Below are 25,219 nucleotides of genomic sequence, written 5' to 3' on the forward strand. Positions count from 1 at the left end.
TTATGTACTAAATATTCAAGTCAGTCACTGAAATGTCACCTGGAGAGCAACCCCAATCTGTATTAGAGAGTCTTGCTCAATCCAGTTAAACTTTTGGAAAATAGCTTGCAAACCGTAATAGTTGACCTCAAGGTCATATATGTTTAAATCATCATGACATGGCAACAAGTGTTAAACATTTACAGACAAAAAACATCGTGTTTTTTTTTATAATCACCGAGACTGATTTCCTAAGGAGCCATACACCTATAACAACATGTTGTACCTGTTATATGACAAAAATAATTCTTCTTTACCAGCGGGGATTGTTGGACAAAATCTGTTTCCTTACCAACGGCTATAAAGATACTTAATTTAGTCAAATCAAATTTTAGCACTTTTGTGGTAAATCTACACAAAGACAAATTTGTTCTTCCATAGTAAATGCTAAAACGGCAATAAATGTTACATATTCCAGTGATTAGTAGTGTTTGGGATAGAGCCCTGACAAACTGTTCAATTGATAAAGGCTAAAGGTCAAAATGTAGGTCAGAGTGACCTACTTTTGATACTCAACACACCACCTCACCAAGGTGAACCAATAGTGTAGGAGATAGAGTCCAGTTAACAGGTGGCAGAAGGATGGATAGAGATAAAACAAAACTATAGTTCCCTGGTGGGGGACTATTAAGGTTAAAAGTAAAATACGTACATGTAAGGTCAATTTTTCTGTCAACACCCAAAAGAGATTGGGATATCATGATAAATGGAGGCTGGATTGACAAAGCTAGACAAAAAGGGATCATTTTACCATACATAAATGCAATTACAAAGTATGTCATATAACAATCTAGAAAAGCAGTATATGGGTCGATGGCAAATCAATATTTGAGAAAATTGCACATAAAGTAAACAAATAATAGAGATAACAAACAACCGACAACAAAGGAAATCTGCACCACATTTTTCAAGTAATAATCCCAAGTCTAGAAATATATGTTTGGAAGAATTTTGACAAATCCTATTTTAATGTCCAGTAATAAGCCCATCCTCTGACTTTATTGGCAGAGGTAATGTGTTGACCTATAGGCTTATAGTAGAATATAAATTGTAAAGATAACAGCTTAACATCCTCAACACAAAAAACATGGCATATAAAATCTATTATGTGGATACAATATAACATAATGAAAATCTCACAAATCAACTAGTTGTCATGGTTTCAAGACATCCCTGGTTAAGGTTATAATCAAGTCATTATTTGCCTCTACAGTTGTTATTTCTAATATATGATTTCAGTAATGATGTTATACAATTGTTGACAAATCAAAACCAGGATTTATCTTAATTTTTACCATCTTAAAAAAGTTACAGAAGTCTCATTTTCTGATAAACAGGGTTACAATGGAACATGTTTCCTAATTTTGTACTTTTATACTTTTGCTGTAACCATGGTTACGAAAATAATGAAAATCCCGTCGTTTTCTTGAAGAATGTTTACCAGGTTTATAAAAGTTCCACATTTGTAATGACCATGTTACCAAGTCTAGAAAAGTCCCATTCCTGTTTAACTATGGTAACAAATTTCAAATTGTCCCTCTTTAATTGTTACTATGGTATCCATCTCTCAAAATGTCCCACTTTTATTGTAACTAGATAAGTCCAATTTATTTTTGAAATATGATAACCCTGTCAAAAATATCCCAATTTTGTCATTACTATGGTAACCAAATCTTTAAGTAAGTCACACTTTCATTCATTGTTACCTTGGTTACAAGTTCGTAACTTGGAGCATATCATGTCATGTATTCCAAAATATGGCATGTGCCACTTCCATGTTTCCATGGTTACAAAATATCACACATGCCACTTTCACTGTTGGCCTGTATTTTCTGACAGGAGAAGCCAAGAGCCATACCCTGTGCATCAGTGATATTGGCACCTATGTTTAGGTTGTATTTTCCCTTCAGCATTTGTTTGAGGACCGCATTGGGTTTTAGTGAAGCAGCACACGAAACACCCTCAGGAACAAATACAACATATCCCCGCTTTGTAAATTCAACATGATCGACTTGGCTATCTGCATAGAATGTTGTTAGGGAGATGCCACGTCGAAAATCCCAAATCACAATTTTCTTGTCCCTGCCTGTTGTTAGAAAATGGGTTCCTTTCTGATCAAACTTGATGTTGAGAACAAAATTGTCATGTTTTCGAACCTTGAACTTCAGAGAGCCATCATGCATGTTCCAAATGTAGATAGATTTGTAACCACCAGACACAATTGACTGACTGTCAGGAGAGAACAATGCTGTGACTACTGTCGATTTCTGTCCAAGTCGAAATTTATAGGCTCCTGTCATCTCGATCACACGGATGCTACCATCAATTGAGCCGCATAAAGCAAGGGTCTCATCAGGACTGACTGCTGTGCATTTGGCTGCCGACATCTGTGTGTCCATTATGTTCATGTCCATCATATCGGTTTCTGTGTCCTCTTTAACACTGACCACCACAGGGAAATCAAACATACAGGATACAAACTGTAACATAAAAAAACACATAGGAGGTCAGACTGACCAGGAAGGACAAGTGTATTATGAACTCTACCATGTAAAAGGAAAGTTTCGGGAACCAGGACCTGAACAATCAAGCATCAAGGGTGATTTTCAGAATCTGGTCAAATCTTAATGAAAACACTGATAACTGGTTGGTCATTACAGGCCCTGATTCTACTAAGAGAAAAGGCCAGATTATTTTATGAATACTTGCAAAGTAAAAGAATGAATACATAATTTTGAGACAAGCATTGATATCACTGATAAAGATAAGAAATTAGTTCCATCAAAATTGCTGTAAAACTTACCCTGGTTCCACTAGGATTGTTGTGTAACTTACCTTGGTTCCACAAGGATTGTTGTGTAGCTTACCTTGGTTCCACAAGGATTGTTGTGTAGCTTACCTTGGTTCCATTAGGATTATTGTATAACTTACCTTGGTTCCACTAGAACTATTTGTTTCGTAGCTTACCTTAGTTCCACTAGAATTGATGGCCACTGTATAGAAGGAGTAAAGAAGGGACAATTCCCTCAGCAGGTCACCTGTCAAATAGAATAATTTGTTTAAAAGAACTGGGAAAAATACACATTCCTGCCAAGTCGCCCAATAGGAATCAAACCCAGGTCTCCAACATGATATTACATGTTCTACCAACTGAAGCATGCTCTGTCAGCTGTGTGATAGACCGTATTTAATATAAGTATGAGTGGTATTAGTATGACCTGTGGAAAATGTCAGTATCACCTGTCACATCAACTTTATACATTAAACAACAGGATCCATCTTCCCTATCCAGCAGAATCATTAAATATGGATTGAATTAAACATCAAATGACAATGTATATAAGTATGGAATCATATCCACAATCTATTAAATAACTCAATTATTTGTTCAAAGTAACTTCCCAGTAATCAGAAATGCAAGAGATTCTGTTTCTCACCTGTTCTTATATTCCAGATACTGCCTTTAGCCTCCATTCCTGCCTGTCCTGCCACAAGGACATCACTGGCCTCTGCCATACAGGACACTTTATGTTTACACGTGAGAGAATGTTGGATTTCTTCTGTAAGCAGACAACCATAGAATCCGTTATCTATACAGGTCTGAGATCAAGTTACTGTAAAGTATTTATTTTTGTGGGATTTTATTTTGGTTGCTTTTGTGGGCATTCTGGATATACAAATTCATATCCATATTGTATGATGTCAACAGTATTCAAGATTAAGGGGAACAAGTTGAGTGGAGCTATAAATCAAGGAGAAGTTACCTGTTTCTATGTTCCAAACAACAATGTTTCCCTTCTCTGTGGCAGCTATCACAAGGTCACTGGCAGACCCTACAAACAGCAAGGACAACGGTTCCGATGTCAAGCTCACGCGACTCTTAATATGATTTGACTTCAGATCTTCAATCACCATTTCACCACTCGAAAGGGCTAAGTAAATTTCTTGTGTCTGACTGTAACAATATCAAATTAAAAACAGAATAAATATCATCATTTGAATAAATAGTGCAAAGGGTATTTTTCCGATGGTGCAAACTTTTTGCAGTTTCACAGAAAACTTTAAGAAAAAAGGATGTTTTTTCAAAGAAATAAAAACTAGAAAATGTCTGTAAGATTTAACGTACATGAATTTGGAATTTTGTTCTCTGGAAAAAATGAGGGAGTATATTAGTTCCTTATGCCTTAAAACCCACAAGTACCAAATTATGTAGAAATAAGATGATGTTCCTCTTTTTTGAGTTATCTCCCCCTGGTGGCCATCTTTTTTTAGAATGCCGAGAAATTCAACACTGCATGAGGTCTTTCCATACTTGATATTTGTATGAAGTTTCATGAAAATTGCCTTCCGAATGAAGTTGTTAGGTGATATATACTGATTTGGGATGCGACGGGACGGGATGGGACGGGACGGACGGACATGGGCAACGCTATATGCCCCCAGCCATAAATGGCGGCGGCATAAAAACCATTTTGATTTCTGCATAGAATTAACTTCGTTTTCATGGTATATATTTACACTGTATCTGGTGAGATAAAAATGAGAAAAAGTTCATAATCCCATGATAAATGGAAACAAATGTGAGATTCTGTTCATCACATAAAATCACGAAATTGTAAACCATAAGACCAATAGAAGATTTAAATTTTCAATATTCACATTCTATATCTCAATCTTTGTCATAGTACATCTGATGTCATGAGGGTATGACATCACAATGGAAACAAAAGAATCCTTCAGCAAATCACAGTGTTATTAGATGTTGACTTTTGTGGTTGCAACAAACTTTAGGGAATGGATGTAGTGTGGTTCTCATGATAGGGTATTATGTGATGATACTGTTTTTTATTTTTGTAGGGGTTTTATTTTCAATGTAACTCTAAATCCACAAATTTTTATGTCCAAGATAAAAATTCATATGACTTTTCAGCATTAGTGGATTTAGTGCTGCTTAGCAATGAAGTGCCAACAACATTTTGAAAAACCTCAAAATTTGGTTCACACAAACGTATGTTATGACAGTATATATTTGAGGCTGTAATAGTTTGAGCTACCATGTCCTGGCACAAACTTGATCTATTTTAAGACTGTTCAGAAACAAGCAAACCTGTTGACCCCTAGAGAATTAGTGGTGACAATCTGTCTGAGCTCCTCCTCAAACTTTGGTATCATTTTTGAGGCTATTTCTTCATCGTCATGGCAACCCTGAGTTGCTCTGTTGAACTTGGTCAGAATTTTGTCGAGGTCCCATGTTTTCACACAGTTGTCCTTGGCAGCTGAGATCAGCTGTTTCATGTCTGAGCTCTATACACGGAAAAATGAAAAATTGATTTTGGCACTTTATTTTGTTTGATATTTACATAAATGTTTTTAAAATCTTTGGCAAAAATCATCTTAAAAGAAAACTCTTGGAAGAGAACATCTTATGATATTGAGATATTGAAATGAAATATAATTCTGAATTTATTTCATTGATGTATTGAAATGGAAAAGCATTTCAATCACAAACCAGGAAAAAGTTTGCTTTCCTTCTAGCAATTATTATAAAAGTCAAAATAATAATATCTGTGGATATTGCACTTGCAGACAAGATTTTATTTTTTAAGAGTTTCCATATCTATGAAGATTAAATCCCCTTTTTAGTTGTAACCCCATCCATACTCATGGTAGCTTCAGCATTATAACAGTATTTATCTTGCAAAACTTACCTCCATACCTTGAACAACAGATTATGAATTGGCACATTGGGCTTTCTACAGGTTAAATACAGCATGATGTTGTGAGTGAACTTACCACTAACACCTGTACCAAGTCCATGGTGTGACCAGTTAGGACACAGAAAGGGATCGCTGAGGGTGATGGATTGTCCACATTACCACAGTAAGATATTGATATTGCTCCATTAGTTCTGTGATGCGATGTCACTGTAAATATTTTATCCGAACCAAAAAGTTTCAAGCAATCCATGCCCCAACTGTCATTATACAACTCTGGTACTGTTGCCTTGGTGACCATTTCACCACTTTGAATGTCCCAGATTTTCCATTCCTTGCCGTTATTGCCACTACTGCAAATGGTTTCTGACGTAGCGGCAGATATAAAACGCTGCGTCGGGTGAAGCGACAACAATGTCAGCTTGTAGTCTGATCCACTGTCAAATGTGTATAGGAATGTTTCCTGTCCAATATCAAACACACAAAGCTGACCTTTTAAACGGTAACCATCTTTGCGATAAATCAGAATGTTACTGTCAGTAATGATCGAAGCGTTTCCAATGTTATTATATTCTGAGTGTGAAAAGCTAAAGAAATCCTTTTCATTTTCATCTGGATTTTTAGCTTCAAATAGAAATGCGCCTGTCTCCAGATTCCATATCTTGTAGTAACCGCATACAGTGGTAAATACCGCTAGATATTTCTCATCAGGGGAGGTAAGCAGGTTAACCACCTCACATGGCTTTTGCTTAGGAATTTTTTTCTTGATTCCTTCATTTTCAGCTTTTTCATCATCAGGGTTATCGACAGGCTTTTCCCGTTGATCTGTTTCTAAAACATGCTTGATTTTGGTAACACCACCACGAGCATCACTGAGACAAACATATACTTTGGAAACTGAAATTTAAACATATCAGATGAGTTACAAAAGGCACACTTTACTTAATGCTAAGTAAAACAGTGTTCGCTGAAACTAAAAGAGTTGAATTTGGAAATAGCTTTTTCAAAATAGCATAAACTTCTGCCATTTTCACAAGAATGCTTCTCTTTTAAAATCTGGGTAATATTTGCCAGGAATTAGTAAGAGGCACTGCAAATAGTTTTCAAATATAAATGTATGATTTATGTAATGTTTGTTCCTTTTACAGGCACAACAGTCTCCGACTATAGAGAGACCACCCTTTAATTACGAAGTATAAAATTCAACCTCTGACCCAAATTCCTATCAATAGACCTTGATTAAAAAGAGATCTTGTCACTGAATGACTGAATGTCTAATTTTTCACTATTTTTGCCAGAAGATTACATGGCAAACATTGAGAAAGAGATTCTATACACTAAGATATTTTTGCCCCAAGCCCTTGTACCATTATACTTGATTTTGCCTCATGTTCATTTCACCCTCTGAGGATCATATAAAAGGATTATTTAAGTGTAACAAATTTTCACCCCTATCTTAAATTCACCCTCCCTGTTCATGTATGAAAAGGATGAAAATGAAACAGGGGTGAATGGTTGGTATACAGTACATGATAGAATTTTTTTTACCTCTCTTCAATGGAAAGAACTTATGAAATGGCTAAAATAAGACATTCTAGATTTGACACCAAATGATAAATTTGCATGTAAGGCAAAAATAGCCCATTATTCAGTATATGGTCAGTTTTCAAAAACCTGTATTTATTTTAATTGGTCTACACATTTGTTAACAAATGATTGAAACTAAACTTACGACTAGAATAGATGAGGTATTTTCCAGACCTGGATGCAGTAACACTGTGTGCCTCATGTGGAAACACTAAAGGAGCAGCTGTCTTCGTCAAGAACAACATGTCATGACCTTTTGTGTCCTTCAGGTGCATGTATCTATAAATAGAACAGCATTTTTTTGGAATTTCTTTATTTATAAGCCTATTGCTGATAAGAAGCCAACCTTTTACTTCAAAATACACATTTATTTTTAGGTAACAACAAAACAAAGTTGTATGAGGAAATTTTATACACATACAGCAGTTAAACCTTAACAATGATATTTCATCAAGAGGTCCAATTGGTTGTATTGTCCAACCACACATATTACCCTTCATTTGGTATTAATGACTACACTAACATTCATATACTGTGAAATTAAGTAGCTCCGTGTTTCTTTATGACCTATTTTTTTTTCAAGGTCACCAGTACCAAGATTCGACCTTGACCTTGACCTGGTTTGAAAAGAATGATATTGCAGGAAGTAGAGAAATGACAATGAAACCGCAGCAAAGGACAACAACTCTTATTATGTCCCTGATATTTGTATGGAGGGTAGAGAGTGTTACTCAGGGCTTTGGCGTCCTGTCCTAAATAAATGTCATCACATCAACAATTTCCTTTTTGGGATTTTTGATAAAATTTAATCCTGATGTAAACTGTAGAAATACCTAAGCTAAGTAATTATTTCAGTATTCAAAAGTCATGGTCTACATTTGTATTCAAAACAATTTGTCAAATAGAGAAACAGTATGAATTGGTAAAGAGAACGGTCACATGTCTCACAGACTTTTTCTAAATAATTATTATACATACTTTTTTCCAGCCAAAAAATTGACAGCCATGAAATTCCTGGTCAATTTGCTCATGAACACACGGCTGCCATTGTCTGCTAGGTCAAACATATGAATGAAGGCGTCGTCAAATCTCGATGTGGGCGGGGTCAGCACAAACAGTTGATTGACATCCTCTTGAAGATACATAATGTGGCCCAAGTCACGCTCTCTGGAATCTGAATGAAATATGGAACATACTAAGTTCTTGATCTGAAAAACATGTCTTAATTGAATCTTATTAAGTGTTTTTTCATGCTGAAAATATTTTGTGCTTGAACAATATTGCACTAAATTAGGTACATTTATACTTGATTGGAGATGATCTAAACTGGGCCAAATTTTGACTCAATGACTCATGTAATCCTGAAAATAAATGTAAGTAATTTGAATTAAGAGACTTAACAGCATTCCATTGAATTGAAGTTCCTATAACACAACCAATAGAAGATTAGAGTGTGGCATTTCCATGACTACACAGTCACCTTCATCAGACAAAGACCAGCGTGGAGCATACTGGCGCTGATGTATGCAGTGTGTAAGATGGTATGGAATCAACCAACTTTTTTGGCTGCACTTTAATCATATGTACTCTAAGGTCGAAAATAGTTCTAAAAAAAATTACAGCATTTTGTTTAACTGCTGGTCATTCACAAATCTGGGCTTCATGTAGGGTAGGTATTGGTCACCTGACTTTGCTAAAGGAGAAGGAATTCTAAAGGAATATATCTATTCTCAATTTAACTACCCCTCTGCTCCCAGTAAAGTCAGCCAAAGCATTTTTATAAAAGTCCTCTTTATCATAGGACAAAATTCTGACAAAATCCTAGCATTATTTCAGCAGAAAGACATAAGATTTTGCTCTATTTCCCATATTGGGCCCCACCCATCCTTAATACAAAATTGGTTCCCGTTCCCCAAAGGAAGCTTCTGACCAAATTTGGTCAAAATCAATAAAGCCCTTTATGATATGTAGTTTTTTTTGACAAAGAGTTGACAGATGGTGGTTGGTGGACGCCAGATACTGGACACCACACCATAGAATTAACAACGGACAGACAGTTGGCACACTACTCATCATTCATACAAAAGGATGCTCCTGGTGCTTGTGACTAAGTAGTGTTTTTATCCAAAATGTTCAGGCAAAATTCACACTTACTTTCCGTCAGGAAAATCTCCAGGTCAATGGTGATTCTAAGAACACCTCCTGGTTGTGGCATACAGTATGACTGCGGTGACAGTACTGGGTTAGAGGTAGTTTTGCACCATCCATATGCTCCTTTTACAAGATTGTTTAACCAGGTTGTCTTCACTGTTGTGCGACCAAGCCTGGAGACCACCTAGACATTAGATAAACAATAATGATTTCCTCAATTAGTCCGTAAGTGGTTACTGAAAGAAACTTTGATGTGATTCAGATTTTTGCTTCAAAAAAATTTGAAATATAGTCCACTTCTAACCATATATCAAAGAAATATGACCTCAATCTATCAAAATTTCCACTTTCAAAGAAATGACTTCTGAATCAAATTCTTGAACCAAATTTCTAATGAGTAATGACTTCTGAACAAAATTTCTGCTGGATTATGACTTCTAAACCAAATTTATGCTGAGTTCTGACTTCTAAACCAAATTTCTGCTAAAACAAAGCAACTGTGTGATATTTTTTAATAAACTGTTATTCATTACATTAATTAATATATATATTTATATACCTTTGAGCAATCCTTAGAAACCAGGTAATTCTTTTGTTATTATCCCCATTAAATCATACAATTTTAAAAATGGGCAATCACTCTGTAATTAAGGGGCTGTGGGCTATGGAGTTGGTATATCGCACATTGTCAAAGTATGATCAATGTACACGTCAAGTTTCATGATCCATGCTTACCTGTCGGCGAAATTATGCTCTGCACATGGAAGAATGGAAAAATGGACAACTAATTTTCAGGGCGAATAAAGATTACGGTGAATACCTGTATTGGAAGATTGTTGGTGTCTTTACGAATCATGTTGACACCCATCAACAAAATCTCATGCACACATTTGATGTCATTGTAAACCTCCTCATCAAGGTAACCATCTGTATCCATGGCAACCAAACACAGGCGGAGATCTTCTATGAGGTTGGTGATACCTACTGTCTTACATGTTGCATAAAGGAAACTGAAATCACAAGCAATGACATCACGAAATACTTGGTACCGTTGGCATTTTATCAGGTGGAAAGGCAGTTCAATAATTTTGCGTGTGTTGTACATGTTTGCACAATACAAAGTAGGCTGATCTGGTACCGAGCGAATGGAGTTTGGATAATTGGCTGTTTTCCTTTTGTACAGCTTCAACGGTTTTCTCTTTTTATACCACACTCCCTGGAAAAAGTCAGCCAATGTGGCATGGATCTTGATGGCTCGATCTCTAGAGAGATACCTTTCTGCTGCCACCTGCAAAAACAAAATACTTGTAAGGGCCAGCTTGTTGTATGTGCAGGAAAATCTAGGAGAATGTACTTGTTAATATTATACTTTATTTTTCCTTTGATAAGTGCAAATGTCTGGCTCAAAGTTATGTCCTAACCAGAATATAAACAGGACAATATTACATCATCTGTTGGTACAGTAAAGGATCACGTTTTCAATGGCTCAAATTTTTGTGGTTTCATTAAAATCTTGATTTACAAGGAATATATTTTTTGTAGAGATCAGGAATATAATACTTTTTCTTTCTCAATTTAATTTATTTGGGGTTTTTTTTCGTGGTTTTAACCATAATTCCATCCTCAAAAACAGAAGAAACTCCTAACCCTTCCCCTCAATTTAAACTATCTTTACTTAAATTTCTATTAATAGCAATGATTATAAGAGGTCATTTTTTTTGGCATAACCTAAATCTGGTCATGATATGGAAAATGTTATGTTTAAAAAATGATAATAAAATAAAATCCAGGACAGCTAGGATTTGAAATAATATAGAGCCACCACAAAGGGAAGTCATCACAAACTGATACAAAATCTTATACGATGTTACAGCAAACACAACAATCAAAAGGATCTATTTTCCTCAGTGCAAATAATATTGAGAATCTTTCATCCAACCAAATGATGATCTCAATGAAATCTGTTTAAAATCTTTTTAATCATTCTAGAGGAGAAGGATTTTTAATTCAAAAATTTATTTCCCTCATTGGAATCTCCACATTCACACAGATGTCGTACTCTAGGTTTATATAACACAAACAAAGGATTACCTCTGTAAACTGGCGATGGTACCAGGACAAAACTGATGTTGCACCAGACCTTCGTTCGACGAGATAGTCTAAAACATTTGACAGTGCCCGAGTGAGTACAGCCGATGGGAAGCGGACGTTTTCTGGGTCTGGAGGTAGGTGGTATAAAAATGTGTCTTGTAGTACTTCATCATCAAGGGAGAGAATGTCTTCTATCTCCGAAAGCGACAAGCCATCACGTGCGGCAGACAGGTAACCTAGCAACGAAAAATATAACAACTATTACACAGGGGACTGTCTTAAAAATATTCTACTACAAAAAATGGCAGTACATATAACTGATAATTTTAAGTTAAAAATTTCACAATAAACGGCCAAATTATACCTTAAAGAATTAGCAAATTTGCAATGTTGACATAAAAGAACATCAAATACACATGTGTCTCATTATTTCACTGATTAAATTTTCAGTCACGTTAATGTACCATTAAGTAGCGAAAATATAATTTCTGCGAAAAATAATTTCAAATTCAAATCCTTCCAAATTTTTGTACACAAATAACCCTGAATGGCATTTATGTTGATTTGATTACCGAGATCAGAGACCTGGTATCTAACAGCTTATCATTGGTGTTTAAAGTAATTTCTGGATCAGCCTTTGAGAAATCATGTATCCATGAATATGTCTAAAATCCCTAAATAAAATCTATGTGGTTTACAGTAAGCTCACTACCTGAATCAGAGCTAGAATTTCCGCAAAGACCGACTAGGCTTAATGTGAGAGAAGCAAACCACTAGTCCGTATTCTTACCATATAAATGATTAATTATGATCTCTCCATGTTCTTTCTCTGTGGCTTGAAACAGATGCAAAATGGCTTCCTTGATGTTGTTGCCGACATTGACTTTCGACATCGCAGTCGAAGACTTCCAAGTCACAGCCTGGTCAGACAAAAGCTTCACATAAAGTGGCTGCCCAACCTTAGCAGTCTTTTCAAGCAGGTGGCGCCACTGAAGTTTTGTAAGTCGACGGTTTTTGGATTCAAGAGTGTTTTTTATCATATTCTCTGCCGTTTCTTGTGACAATGACGAAACATGAACCATGTTTTGTAATGGAAGCATAGAGCGAAGGTTTTCTAGGCATTCATATTCTGGTATGGTAGATACAATAATACGAACACTGGGGGGCACCTTATTGGGCAGCCAATGCATAGCACTAGCATGATCAGACATTGAGAGCTGGTCAACCGAGTCCAGAAGGATGAGGAGTGGTCTTTTCTCAGTGTTAATCCTCCAAAGCAAAGATGTCAGGTACTGGGAAAGGAAGATAAAATCACTTTCAAGGTCAAGGTTTAATGGGGGTTTCACTTTGTATAGCATCCAGATCTGAAAACAAATACCTAAAAGAACATCACGGATGGAAGAAGAATTTGCTGAAGTTCCCAAAAACCGGACAATTTGCACCGAATTTGGAAACCAAGTTTTACTCAGTTCAGCTACCTTGGCCATCACCGATGTTTTTCCAGACCCAGAATGGCCATAAACAACGATTGGCCGACAGTATGTCTTTATTGCAGGCAAGCGGATCAATTCTGCTTTTGGATTACGGCTTGGGTCGTTTTCATGATCAAGATCAATGTCAGCGTGATTGTAAACAATACCAAGCTGTTTTAAACTCCCTTTAATTTGTTCATGCTCCATTTGTATCTGTTTGAGTGCATCATAGTCTTTCTGGGAGATCTGTCCGTCTGATGATTGATACAAGGACACATTGGATGAAGCATCAGCATCATTAACGGCTTTGTCTTCTTCATCATCACTTTGGTCTTCAGCATCTGCAACTTTATGGGTTATCAGCATTTTTTGTCGGATTGTCTCAAGCAAGCTAGCTCTTCCACAAAACGTTTGACTTTTATGTTTGGCAAAATGTAAGTGCTGCAGAACTTCCACATACATTTTCTCATTGACACCAAAATGTTTCCTGTGTTTCAATTTCAATGATTTTTCAATCATACGCATCATTTTTTTTTCAAAATCTTCACACATGTTATTGAGGTAGGTCATGTGATCTTCATTACTGGTGTCGACTCCCACGGGGGTCCTGCAAGCGAAATTGTATCATAGTTATCTCCCTTCCTTTACTTAACCATTTTATAGACATGCATAGTCATCTCCATTTACAACCCCATCCAGTTATCTTCTGTATCATCATGAAGTTATCTCCATTCCTTTATCTAATCTACTGAAACAGCTTGTTATCTCCCCTCACAATACAAAGTTATCTCCCTTAGAAATATAAACTTTATTTTACAATGATTATGAAACAGCCTCCCTTTCGTTACATTACCCTTATACAAATCAAGTTATTTTCCCCAACATCAATACCTTAGTAATCTCCCCACACACAAACATGATACATACACTTGATTTTTTCTTTTCACAAATATTATACAACCTTTCACAATTTATTCCCATACCACATTTAAAATCACAGCCATGTGTTTATTAATCAATAGCTTCTTACACACTGATTTTCTGTTATTTAGAACTTACCAATATAGGCTGTACTTCTGCATCTCCTCTGGGCCAAGCTTTGGCATAACCTGCGTGAACTTGAGCCTCTCTCTCAACTCCATGGCTTCATCATCTACAGCGCCATCTATCAAATCTGTAAATCTCCCTGTACATTTCAAAAATCAGAACTTTTATTCTTTCAATTTTCAAAACTATATGCCTTTAATCAATGTTATTGCCTATCATTTTAAATTTTTTAAGAACATTTTATTTGACTTCATGACATGAACTGTCCCGTCCGAACATTTAGTCTCTACAAAGTTACAAATGGCTTTACTGTATATAGGAAAGCTGTTGCCACCGCATAGCTTTCACTTCTTTGCCAATCATTTGAAAATAAAAAGTAGACTAAAGTTTGTTAAAGCAGAGCTGAAGTATGAATTGATTCATATATCTGTGAGCCAATTTAGGATTTTTTTAAATCAAAAAGCTTAAATTAAATTTCAAATATCAAAATAAGATAATCTCTGTTTCCCCAGGTACACAGTACTGTATTGTTTATATGGTGACTTGACAACACTTCAGAATTTATTTACCTGGTTAATCTATTTTGAAAATAAGTCCTGGCGTGGGGGTGGAGGAGAGGGGAACCAGATCTCCAAAACCTTGGACTGATTTGGAAGTTATTTTGTTCATACAAAGCAAGATATGGAACTATTTAATGTTATTGTAAGGTAACATAGTGTCCTAGTTTTTGACTCCAGTTATTTCAAGACAAGTTCAAGGATATTTCTTTTGTTTGTAAGTTGATACATTACACATGAGATAAATATTATAAAAAATTCTGGTCATGTGACTTACAGGCAAGCTTGTCGTTGATGTTGATATCCAAAAACGAACGAAAATAACAAATGACTTTGTCTTTCACAGATTCTGGTTGAAGTATGCCTGATGTGATTTCCACTTCTGTCACTGTAAATGAAAATAGTCTTTTATCAGTAACACTACTGCTGTAATCAAACTCAAAAATAGACATTTCTTTCTTCTATAAAAACAAAAGAACTTACAGAAATGGGGCCAGATCTCACCGATGAAAATACTTTGGGGACGCAAAGCAATCGGTTTGTCTAGTCAATTAATGTGTAGTACATGTTTGTTTTATGTTACAGAACTCAATCAGAATTCACATACATTTCAGATTATTGATCCTTATTTTGTACAATATCTAACAGATTTTTTCCGTTAGATTATGCGGATTTAATGGTTTATCCAACATGAACAGCCAAGGCCATTTTGAGACAGGGTCTCTTATAAAAGTAGCTGGAGTTCACATCACTGAACAACATACAGGAGGCCTTTCGCTTGCTATCTAGAGTAATTTCAGCAAAGTGTCTTGCTAAGGGACACAACCACTACAGCACAGTCCATGACCTAAACTTCCAGAAAAACATAAAACACTGTCGGAAGGGTTCGGACCAGGTACTAAGCAACTCCACCTGAGGCTGAAATGCTTGAGGCTCTTTAGTCTGAGTTATAATGGCCCCAAAGAAAGATATACAGTAAAGTTGTATATTTTGACAACAGATTAAATTGATAAAATTTTAAAACCTGAGAAATCCGAAGCCTGTTTCATACCTTTTATGAGAAAAGAAAATCTTAAATTTTCATAAAACTTCAAAAAAAAAAAAAAAAAAAATTACATCAACAAAAAATAAAATGTTTACAGTTGGTTAGAAAGAGGGATATGAAATTGAGAGTGAACTCCTGTCATAATGTAAGTCATTATAATCAAACCTATATAACAAAGACTCCTATCTATCAAGGCTGCTTATTTTGGTCCTGGTGTAATGCAAAAAAACTGAAAATTTAAACATTCAAGTAAAGAAAGAACACCTGCTCATAAAGGCCATTTCAAGCTGTTTCTTTGACTGGCCTTTATAGACAGGTTTTGATATTTGTATGAATTGGTTATATACCCGAGTAAAAATACTTGTGTCGTGTTTCTCTATCGATGAGGCCTTCATCATAAGCTTGACCAGCAGCAGCACGAAACATTTTGGTGAGCTTAGCATCCACACTGGACCACTTCTCCCTGTCCTGTGATACATAGTAACCATGACATTGAATCTAGGTGTGATAACATATCTTCATACACAATAAAACAGGCCCAAATGGTATGTGTTGTTTAGATGAATATTTTAGTAATTAATTATCATGATCATACTCTCCTTTCAAGCATTATCATTAAATATTTCTACAATTTAGATTTTGAGTCCATAAGCATCTAGGATAACTACTCTTTCTCAAGACAAAACGATTTCTAATTCCTAAGGGATGCTACAAACAAAATTTGTTGAAAGTGATTAAGGCATTCTGAATCAGTAATGTTTAACAACACAAGCCCTAGACTACAGGCCTTCAGATCAAGAAAGAGAAAAAAAAATCTCTCTCTCTCTCTAATTCCAATTCTAAATCTAATTACTCTGATAAAATATGTCAAGGTTATGTATACATGTACATGAAAACAATATAATGTTTCATCGTAGGTATCTGTAGACACAATATCAAGAATCTGGTTGTGCCATACCTTGTGAAGATTGTTTTTAATTCTGAACACATTTCACCCCTGTGACCTTAAACAGTTCAAGGCCACTCATATAATGAAACTTCATACAACTCAAATCCAGGTACCCACTAGCCAAATATGAGTACCCATTTGCTTATATTTCAATGCAATATGTTTAAGGTTGATGAACAGACGACAAATCTTACAGCACACCGTAGGCTCACTGGCACTTTGTTTCATGTGGACAAAAGACAGGAGCTGATACAAGGATGTAAGATTATAATTGATATTTCCAAAAAATGTGGCTTCTGTTATGATAATTATTGATACTGGATTTACAAGATTGTTCAAAACCTGTGATTGAAAGGAAAAGAAATTTGAACAATTTGAAAAACATTTTATATTTAATGTCCGAGAAATAATTGCTTAAATCTATTTCTTTAAAATTCTTCAACTTGAAAGGTAAAACTTAACAGATATATATGAAAATTATAACTAGTTGTGGTATTGTTTATGTTATTTTATAGATGTTTAATTTTGGAGGCGAAATATTGATGTTTGTCTTAGTTAACTCCAATTCATTGGGATTAAGTTTTCAAACATATCTTTACGTTAGCATCCACATACACAGGAACTTTTGGAGATTTTTACACACTACAAAATGTTTGCTTGGTATGTCATTTTAAGCACTTTGAAGACCATGCTTATACTGAATTTAAATTCCCAGCCAATACTACCATCTATACACTATACACAGAAGATGCTTACACTTTCACGTTGCTTTTCAAACCCTTCCAAGTCATTGTCGTAATTTGGTAGAATCTTGGTAATTGGGACGATATAAAATATGGCAGGTTCAGCGTTGTCATCCCGTTTAAACCACTGATCCATTAGACTGATATCATAGCCCAGCTTCATTGCCGTTCTCCGTAACAGCTTGTATTCTCCAGCCTCGATTTTACTTGGCATAGGTCGACTGCCATATTTGTCACCAAGAAAGGCCTAAAAACAAAAGTATTCAAGTACTAGATTCTTAGAGGAAAACAAATTCATTCCAATCATCTGCCAACTCCCAGTTATCTGCTGCCCTGCTCGTTACCCCAATACCAATATCCTGTTCTCATTTATCTGCTGCCCTGCTCTCATAACCTAAGACCACAGCCCAACTTCCAATTATCTGCCACCCTGCTCCCAGAACCTAAGACCACAGCCCAACTCCCAATTATCTGCTGCCCTGCTCGTTACCCCAATACCAATATCCAGTTCTCATTTATCTGCTGCCCTGCCCTCAGAACCTAAGACCACAGCCCAACTCCCAATTATCTGCCACCCTGCTCCCAGAACCTAAGACCACAGCCCAACTCCCAATCTATCCAAGAACCTAAGACCACTGCTAACCTGCACCCAGAACCAACCACCTCAGCCCAACTCCCAATTATCTGCCACCCTGCTCCAAGAACCTAAGACCACAGCCCAACTCCCAATTATCTGCTACCCTGCACCCAGAACCAACCACCTCAGCCCAACTCCCAATTATCTGCTGCCCTGCTCCTTCCCCCTATACCAAGATCAAGACCACAGCCCAACTCCCAATTATCTGCCACCCTGCTCCCAGAACCTAAGACCACAGCCCAACTCCCAATTATCTGCTAACCTGCTCCCAGAACCTAAGACCACAGCCCAACTCCCAATTATCTGCCACCCTGCTCCAAGAACCTAAGACCACAGCCCAACTCCCAATTATCTGCCACCCTGCTCCAAGAACCGAAGACCACAGCCCAACTCCCAATTATCTGCCATCCTGCTCCCAGAACCTACGACCACATCCCAACTCCCAATTATCTGCTGCCCTGCTCGTTACCCCAATACCAATATCCAGTTCTCATTTATCTGCTACCCTGCCCTCAGAACCCAAGACCACAGCCCAGCTCCCAATTATCTGCTACCCTGCTCCCAGACCATGGCCCAACTCCCAATTATCTGCCACCCTGCTCCAGAACCAAGACCACAGCCCAACTCCCAATTATCTGCCACCCTGCTTCTAGAACCTAAGACCACAGCCCAACTCCCAATTATCTGCCACCCTGCTCCCAGAACCACATGCCACCCTGCCACCCTGCTCCAAGAACCTAAGACCACAGCCCAACTCCCAATTATCTGCTACCCTGCACCCAGAACCAACCACCTCAGCCCAACTCCCAATTATCTGCTGCCCTGCTCCTTACCCCTATACCAATATCCTGTTCTCATTTATCTGCCACCCTGCTCCCAGAACCTAAGACCACAGCCCAACTCCCAATTATCTGCCACCCTGCTCCAAGAACCGAAGACCACAGCCCAACTCCCAATTATCTGCTACTCTGATCCCAGACCATGGCCCAACTCCCAATTATCTGCCACCCTGCTCCAAGAACCTAAGACCACAGCCCAACTCCCAATTATCTGCCATCCTGCTCCCAGAACCTAAGACCACAGCCCAACTCCAAATTATCTGCCACCCTGCTCCCAGAACCTACGACCACATCCCAACTCCCAATTATCTGCTGCCCTGCTCTTTACCCCAATACCAATATCCAGTTCTCATTTATCTGCTGCCCTGCTCGTTACCCCAATACCAATATCCAGTTCTCATTTATCTGCTGCCCTGCTCGTTACCCCAATACCAATATCCAGTTCTCATTTATCTGCCACCCTGCTCCCAGAACCTAAGACCACAGCCCAACTCCCAATTATCTGCTAACCTGCTCCCAGAACCTAAGACCACAGCCCAACTCCCAATTATCTGCTACTCTGATCCCAGACCATGGCCCAACTCCCAATTATCTGCCACCCTGCTCCAAGAACCTAAGACCACAGCCCAACTCCCAATTATCTGCCACCCTGCTCCCAGAACCTAAGACCACAGCCCAACTCCCAATTATCTGCTACCCTGCACCCAGAACCAACCACCTCAGCCCAACTCCCAATTATCTGCTGCCCTGCTCCTTACCCCAATACCAATATCCTGTTCTCATTTATCTGCCACCCTGCTCCCAGAACCTAAGACCACAGCCCAACTCCCAATTATCTGCCATCCTGCTCCCAGAACCTAAGACCACAGCCCAACTCCAAATTATCTGCCACCCTGCTCCCAGAACCTACGACCACATCCCAACTCCCAATTATCTGCTGCCCTGCTCCTGCTAACCTGCTCCAAGAACCTAAGACCACAGCCCAACTCCCAATTATCTGCTAACCTGCTCCAAGAACCTAAGACCACAGCCCAACTCCCAATTATCTGCTACTCTGATCCCAGACCACAGCCCAACTCCCAATTATCTGCCACCCTGCTCCAAGAACCTAAGACCACAGCCCAACTCCCAATTATCTGCCACCCTGCTCCCAGAACCTAAGACCACAGCCCAACTCCCAATTATCTGCTACTCTGATCCCAGACCCTGGCCCAACTCCCAATTATCTGCAACCCTGCTCCAAGAACCGAAGACCACAGCCCAACTCCCAATTATCTGCCACCCTGCTCCCAGAACCTAAGACCACAGCCCAACTCTGCCCTGCTGACCCCAAGACCACAGCCCAACTCTCATTTATCTGCTGCCCTGCCCCCAGAACCTAAGACCACAGCCCAACTCCCAATTATCTGCCACCCTGCTCCCAGAACCTAAGACCACAGCCCAACTCCCAATTATCTGCTACTCTGATCCCAGACCATGGCCCAACTCCCAATTATCTGCCACCCTGCTCCCAGAACCTAAGACCACAGCCCAACTCCCAATTATCTGCTACTCTGATCCCAGACCATGGCCCAACTCCCAATTATCTGCCATCCTGCTCCCAGAACCTAAGACCACAGCCCAACTCCAAATTATCTGCCACCCTGCTCCCAGAACCTAAGACCACAGCCCAACTCCCAATTATCTGCTACCCTGCTTACCCCAATACCAATATCCAGTTCTCATTTATCTGCTACCCTGCCCTCAGAACCCAAGACCACAGCCCAGCTCCCAATTATCTGCTACCCTGCTCCCAGAACCTAAGACCAGAGCCCAACTCCCAATTATCTGCTACCCTGCTCTCAGCCCCTCATACCACTGTCCAGCTACCATTTATCTGTTGCTCTGCTCTCTGACCTTAAGACCACTGTCCCCGACTTACCAACATGTACGGTCCACGTGATATCCTTTTAGACTTCTCAACTTCGCCCAGAACAACTTCATTGGTGGTGTGGTCAATGGAGGCCTCGTCACGTACACCCCATCGCATGTCCACCAACTGGAATATATTTAACAGACAATATCAGAAGATACCTACCAGAGAACCATACAAAATAAAGTTCCATTGTAAATTTAATTTCTTGTACTCACCTGAAAAGTGAGTCCATTCATGAAGCAGTAATCTCGAATCTTTGGAATGGATTTCTTCATGAGAAAATTCCTCTCCACAGACATATCTGCAACATTTTACACAAAGTTATAGATATCTTAAATCAAACCAAGGTCAGTTCTATCTATAACATACAAACCAAGGTCAGTCCTATCTATAACATCCTAACACAGGTCAGTCCTATCTATAACCTCCAAATCAAAGTCAGTCCTTTCTATAACATCCTAACACAGGTCAGTCCTATCTATAACCTCCAAATCAACGTCAGTCCTATCTATAACATCCTAACACAGGTCAGTCCTATCTATAACCTCCTAACAAAGATCAGTCCTATCTATAACATCCAAACCAAGGTCTGTCCTATCCATAACTTACAAACCAAGGTCTGTCCTATCTATGACATAAAAACCAAGGTCAGTTCCATCTATAACATCCAAACAAATGTAAGTCCTATCTATAACATCCTAACAAATGTCAGTCCTATTTATAACATCCTAACAAATGTCAGTCCTATCTATAACATCCTAACAAATGTCAGTCCTATCTATAACATCCTAACAAATGTCAGTCCTATCTATAACATCCTAACAAATGTCAGTCCTATCTATAACATCCTAACAAATGTCAGTCCTATCTATAACATCCTAACAAATGTCAGTCCTATTTATAACATCCAAACAAATATCAGTCCTATCTATAACATCCTAACCAAGATCTGTCCTATTTATAATATCCAAACCAAGGTCAGTCCTATCTATAACATTCAAACCAAGGTCAGTCCTATCTATAACATACAAACCAAGATCTGTCCTATTTATAATATCCAAACCAAGGTCTGTCCTATCTATGACATAAAAACCAAGGTCAGTTCCATCTATAACATCCAAACAAATGTAAGTCCTATCTATAACATCCAAACAAATATCAGTCCTATCTATAATATTCTAACCAAGATCTGTCCTATTTATATTATCCAAACCAATGTCAGTCCTATCTATAACATCCTAACCAAGATCTGTCCTATTTATAATATCCAAACCAAGGTCAGTCCTATCTATAACATACAAACCAATGTCAGTCCTATATGTAACCTGTAATTATTTTCAAGGCTTTTTGTTTCTCATGTTTTACAGATCTGGACACTACAGACATAACCAATAGAAATAATACACAATGATAATTTGATGATTTTCTGTTTTTTTTGTGTTTTAGAGAAGCTATGCATTATTAAACTTGTAAGGGCAATCAATTGTTCATTAACATTTGGAGGATAACTTCTTTAATTTTTAGTATTTTTCCCCTATGATTTTAGGAAAACAACACTTTTTCACTGTGTTAATAAGCAGCTTGTTTCAGACATTTGTGACTGAAACACGCTGCAGTACATCTATAAAAGGTGTATGGAGTTGATGTTGATATACAAGATTACAGAAAAGAAAACTCAGTCACTGTTTTTTCTGACAGCACTTATCAGGAATGTGACATCATTTCCTTGAGAAAAAACCAGTATGACAGGGAGGACTTTTTAACATGGTGAACTGATTTTCCATAACTCTTTGGGCTATAACATACAGAAAAGGGTTTTATTTGCTTAATATCGGTCTAACATTCTCTATAAATGTCTGATAATATTGCATACTGATCAGATTTGCAACTGTAATAGTTGAGAGTGCAGGTCGCCTTACTAGCCTCAGCTAGTGGGAATTTCCCTTAAGTCAAGCAGTAGAGTGTCTGGCTAGAGACCAAAGGGTCACTAATTCAAACCCCAGCGGTGGCTCGGTGTTTTTCATTACTCTTTCCTATTACAGATTTGGTACTGTTGATCACTCCAAGGGTAGAAGCTATAGGAGATTGAGATGCTTCCTTGGAGCATAATTCTTTAGCGTTCTAACATCAGATCTAGAACTGTTAAAATGTTAACATGTCTTTAGTTAAGACTTGCACTGTGTTTTGGGGCAAAATAATCCCCGTGCAGTCTTGCAGAACAGGGTTCTGCTTATATCAAATTTATTGGTTATGTTCTATTTCTTATAATTAAGTCAGTGTATTTCTAGTCCAAATTATTTGATATTACGTAAATTAATGGAGATACTCAGTAAACAGGACTGTAGTCAGAGATCTTCATTTGTGTTAGAGACACCATCAGACAAAACCATTATTTGGTTAAATTCATTTAATGTCCTAATGCACTTTATTATTTCGTTAAAGAGAGGGAAATGTAATATCATAATGTGCTAAGAGACTTGATAGTAAATGATGTAAGCGTCCACGACCACGTTGTTGTTACACTTATGGTGGTCTTTTTACAAGATCTTAAATGTTCTGGGGGGTTCAATCAATATTCTGTAAAAACAACACCCCTCTGATGTACATGATGGAGGGTTGTCAATTTCATAAAATATATAACCCCTTGAAATTTCTGGAAACCATACATGTATACAGACCAGGGTTCATCAATATTCTCTAAGACTGTAACAAGGCCTCAGGTCACTGTGTCAAAAGCTTCATATACCTGTCACAAATTCTATTTCTAAAGCTGAACTGGTATATTAATAAGCTTGGTCTGTCAATACACCCACTGGGCTATCGATTACAGAAAGACTTGTACGTGTGTGATTAGGACCTAATAATCAGCTCTGCTTAAAGAGATCTGAAAGTTGTGTCCATATTATAAGCTTATTATAGTCAAATGTAATTCAGAATTTAACATGACATGTACTATCACAAATACCAACACCAAACAACATTTAAAAAACAAATATTTACAAATCGGTTTGAACCATTGCGCATCTGCGGTTGTCATAATTTACATACACAATACTCGTCATTCAAATATAGCTCACCCGTGAACGTGGAGCTCGAGAACACACGGATGATGGACGATTCCAGTGATGGAAGGTCGTCCCGAACACATCCTTCGTATATTCTGTTTGCTGAGTTCGTCATCTTACAGTGTGATTTTGTTTACTAACACACCACGTGCAGCTCCATGTTCGTCCAGTAGACCGTGTCTTTCCTTCTGTCCATCTCTAGATCTGTCAACTCTCTACGTGAGCGTCCATGACTACTCCTCGTGTTTATCAACAACAGTGCGCCTCAGTGACCACACAATGGCGCGAAATACAAAACACTAGTTCCAGTGTTACATCAGTCCTCTTTCAGTGGCAATGCTGGTCACATTTTGCTATTTAAAACTTGGTTTTAATAAATGACTTTAGCATTACGTGTACAGTGGAATTTAGACTAGGCCTAAGGTTACGTCCCAGCTATGCACGGACCGGTGTAGGAAGAGTTTGGCTTGTTAGGATAATTGCACAGGCCTTATTTTAAGAAATTAAATTCAAACCAGAAATTGAAGTTCTGTATCGAACACGTAATTGAACAATATTTGTTCCATTGTTACATCGGCATCCATATTTAGAACCTCTGCCGAAACATCCACTTTTTACAGACAAAAACACCATCATGCCTTCAGTTTAAACAGAGACGTATATATGTGATATATACGTCTCTGGTTTAAATAATATTTTAGATGAAATTTCTGGGGACCTTACTCGTTTCTAGTGGATTAATAGCGATTTATTTGCTGTTTCAACTAGTTCCTCGACCACCATGACGTTCGCTTAAAAGTGCCCGCTTCCGTTCTAAACACTGTCAAATCAGGGTTATAGTCGAACCAGGGTCGTATAATAGGGAGGGATGAGAAACTAGGCCCAGTGGAGACCTTTCTGACTTAAGCTTTTATAAATACTCACTGAGCCGTGAAGTCATAGAATCCCAATCACCATCACGTTTGGTATCTGATCTGATATATATATCTAGTGTCCTTAGTGTGGAGTTAGCAATGACCAGTCTTACCAGAGCCAGTTTGACGATCAATGCAGTGAATAGTATCATTTTCCTAACAAAAACTATACTTATAAATTAAAGTGACGTATCCCGAAACTTACATGAGTCAATAAGAAAATTACTCGGCTTTTTAATGCCATTTATTTAAAGATTATTTCCGGCATAGTATTCACTGAAAGTGGCACACAATATATGGTGGTATTTCACGTGTAAATAGCTAAAATATGCATTAATATTAAGTTAAAGGAAATTATTTGTCACAAAAGTTAGCACAATCCACTACTGTTTATTTTTAAATTATTAGTTTTGTATTCTGACAAATGGTTTATGAAAACAGTAAGGCTACTTGA

At 37.7% G+C, this 25,219-nt stretch overlaps 1 protein-coding gene across 1 annotated transcript; it reads right to left on the reverse strand.

Annotated features, from left to right (window-relative positions):
- Window positions 1-1,826: 1,826 nt before the first annotated feature.
- LOC132549607 (uncharacterized) lies at window positions 1,827-23,966 on the reverse strand. Its single transcript, XM_060213553.1, has 19 exons — window positions 23,864-23,966; window positions 21,002-21,087; window positions 20,793-20,909; window positions 17,409-17,642; window positions 16,051-16,171; window positions 14,936-15,046; window positions 14,114-14,240; window positions 12,373-13,661; window positions 11,583-11,818; window positions 10,312-10,779; window positions 9,495-9,675; window positions 8,319-8,514; window positions 7,486-7,619; window positions 5,833-6,650; window positions 5,147-5,343; window positions 3,804-3,994; window positions 3,477-3,599; window positions 3,007-3,077; window positions 1,827-2,519 (listed from the first exon to the last, which is right to left on the reverse strand). Exons 1-19 carry the CDS (start codon window positions 23,964-23,966, stop codon window positions 1,827-1,829), a joined length of 5,496 nt encoding a protein of 1,831 aa, XP_060069536.1.
- Between the last annotated feature and the right edge of the window lie 1,253 nt (window positions 23,967-25,219).

The sequence above is a fragment of the Ylistrum balloti genome, unplaced genomic scaffold (assembly GCF_031769215.1).
Source record: "Ylistrum balloti isolate Yb309-2 unplaced genomic scaffold, AGI_CSIRO_Ybal_v1 Utg370066, whole genome shotgun sequence".
Lineage (NCBI taxonomy): Eukaryota > Metazoa > Mollusca > Bivalvia > Pectinida > Pectinidae > Ylistrum > Ylistrum balloti.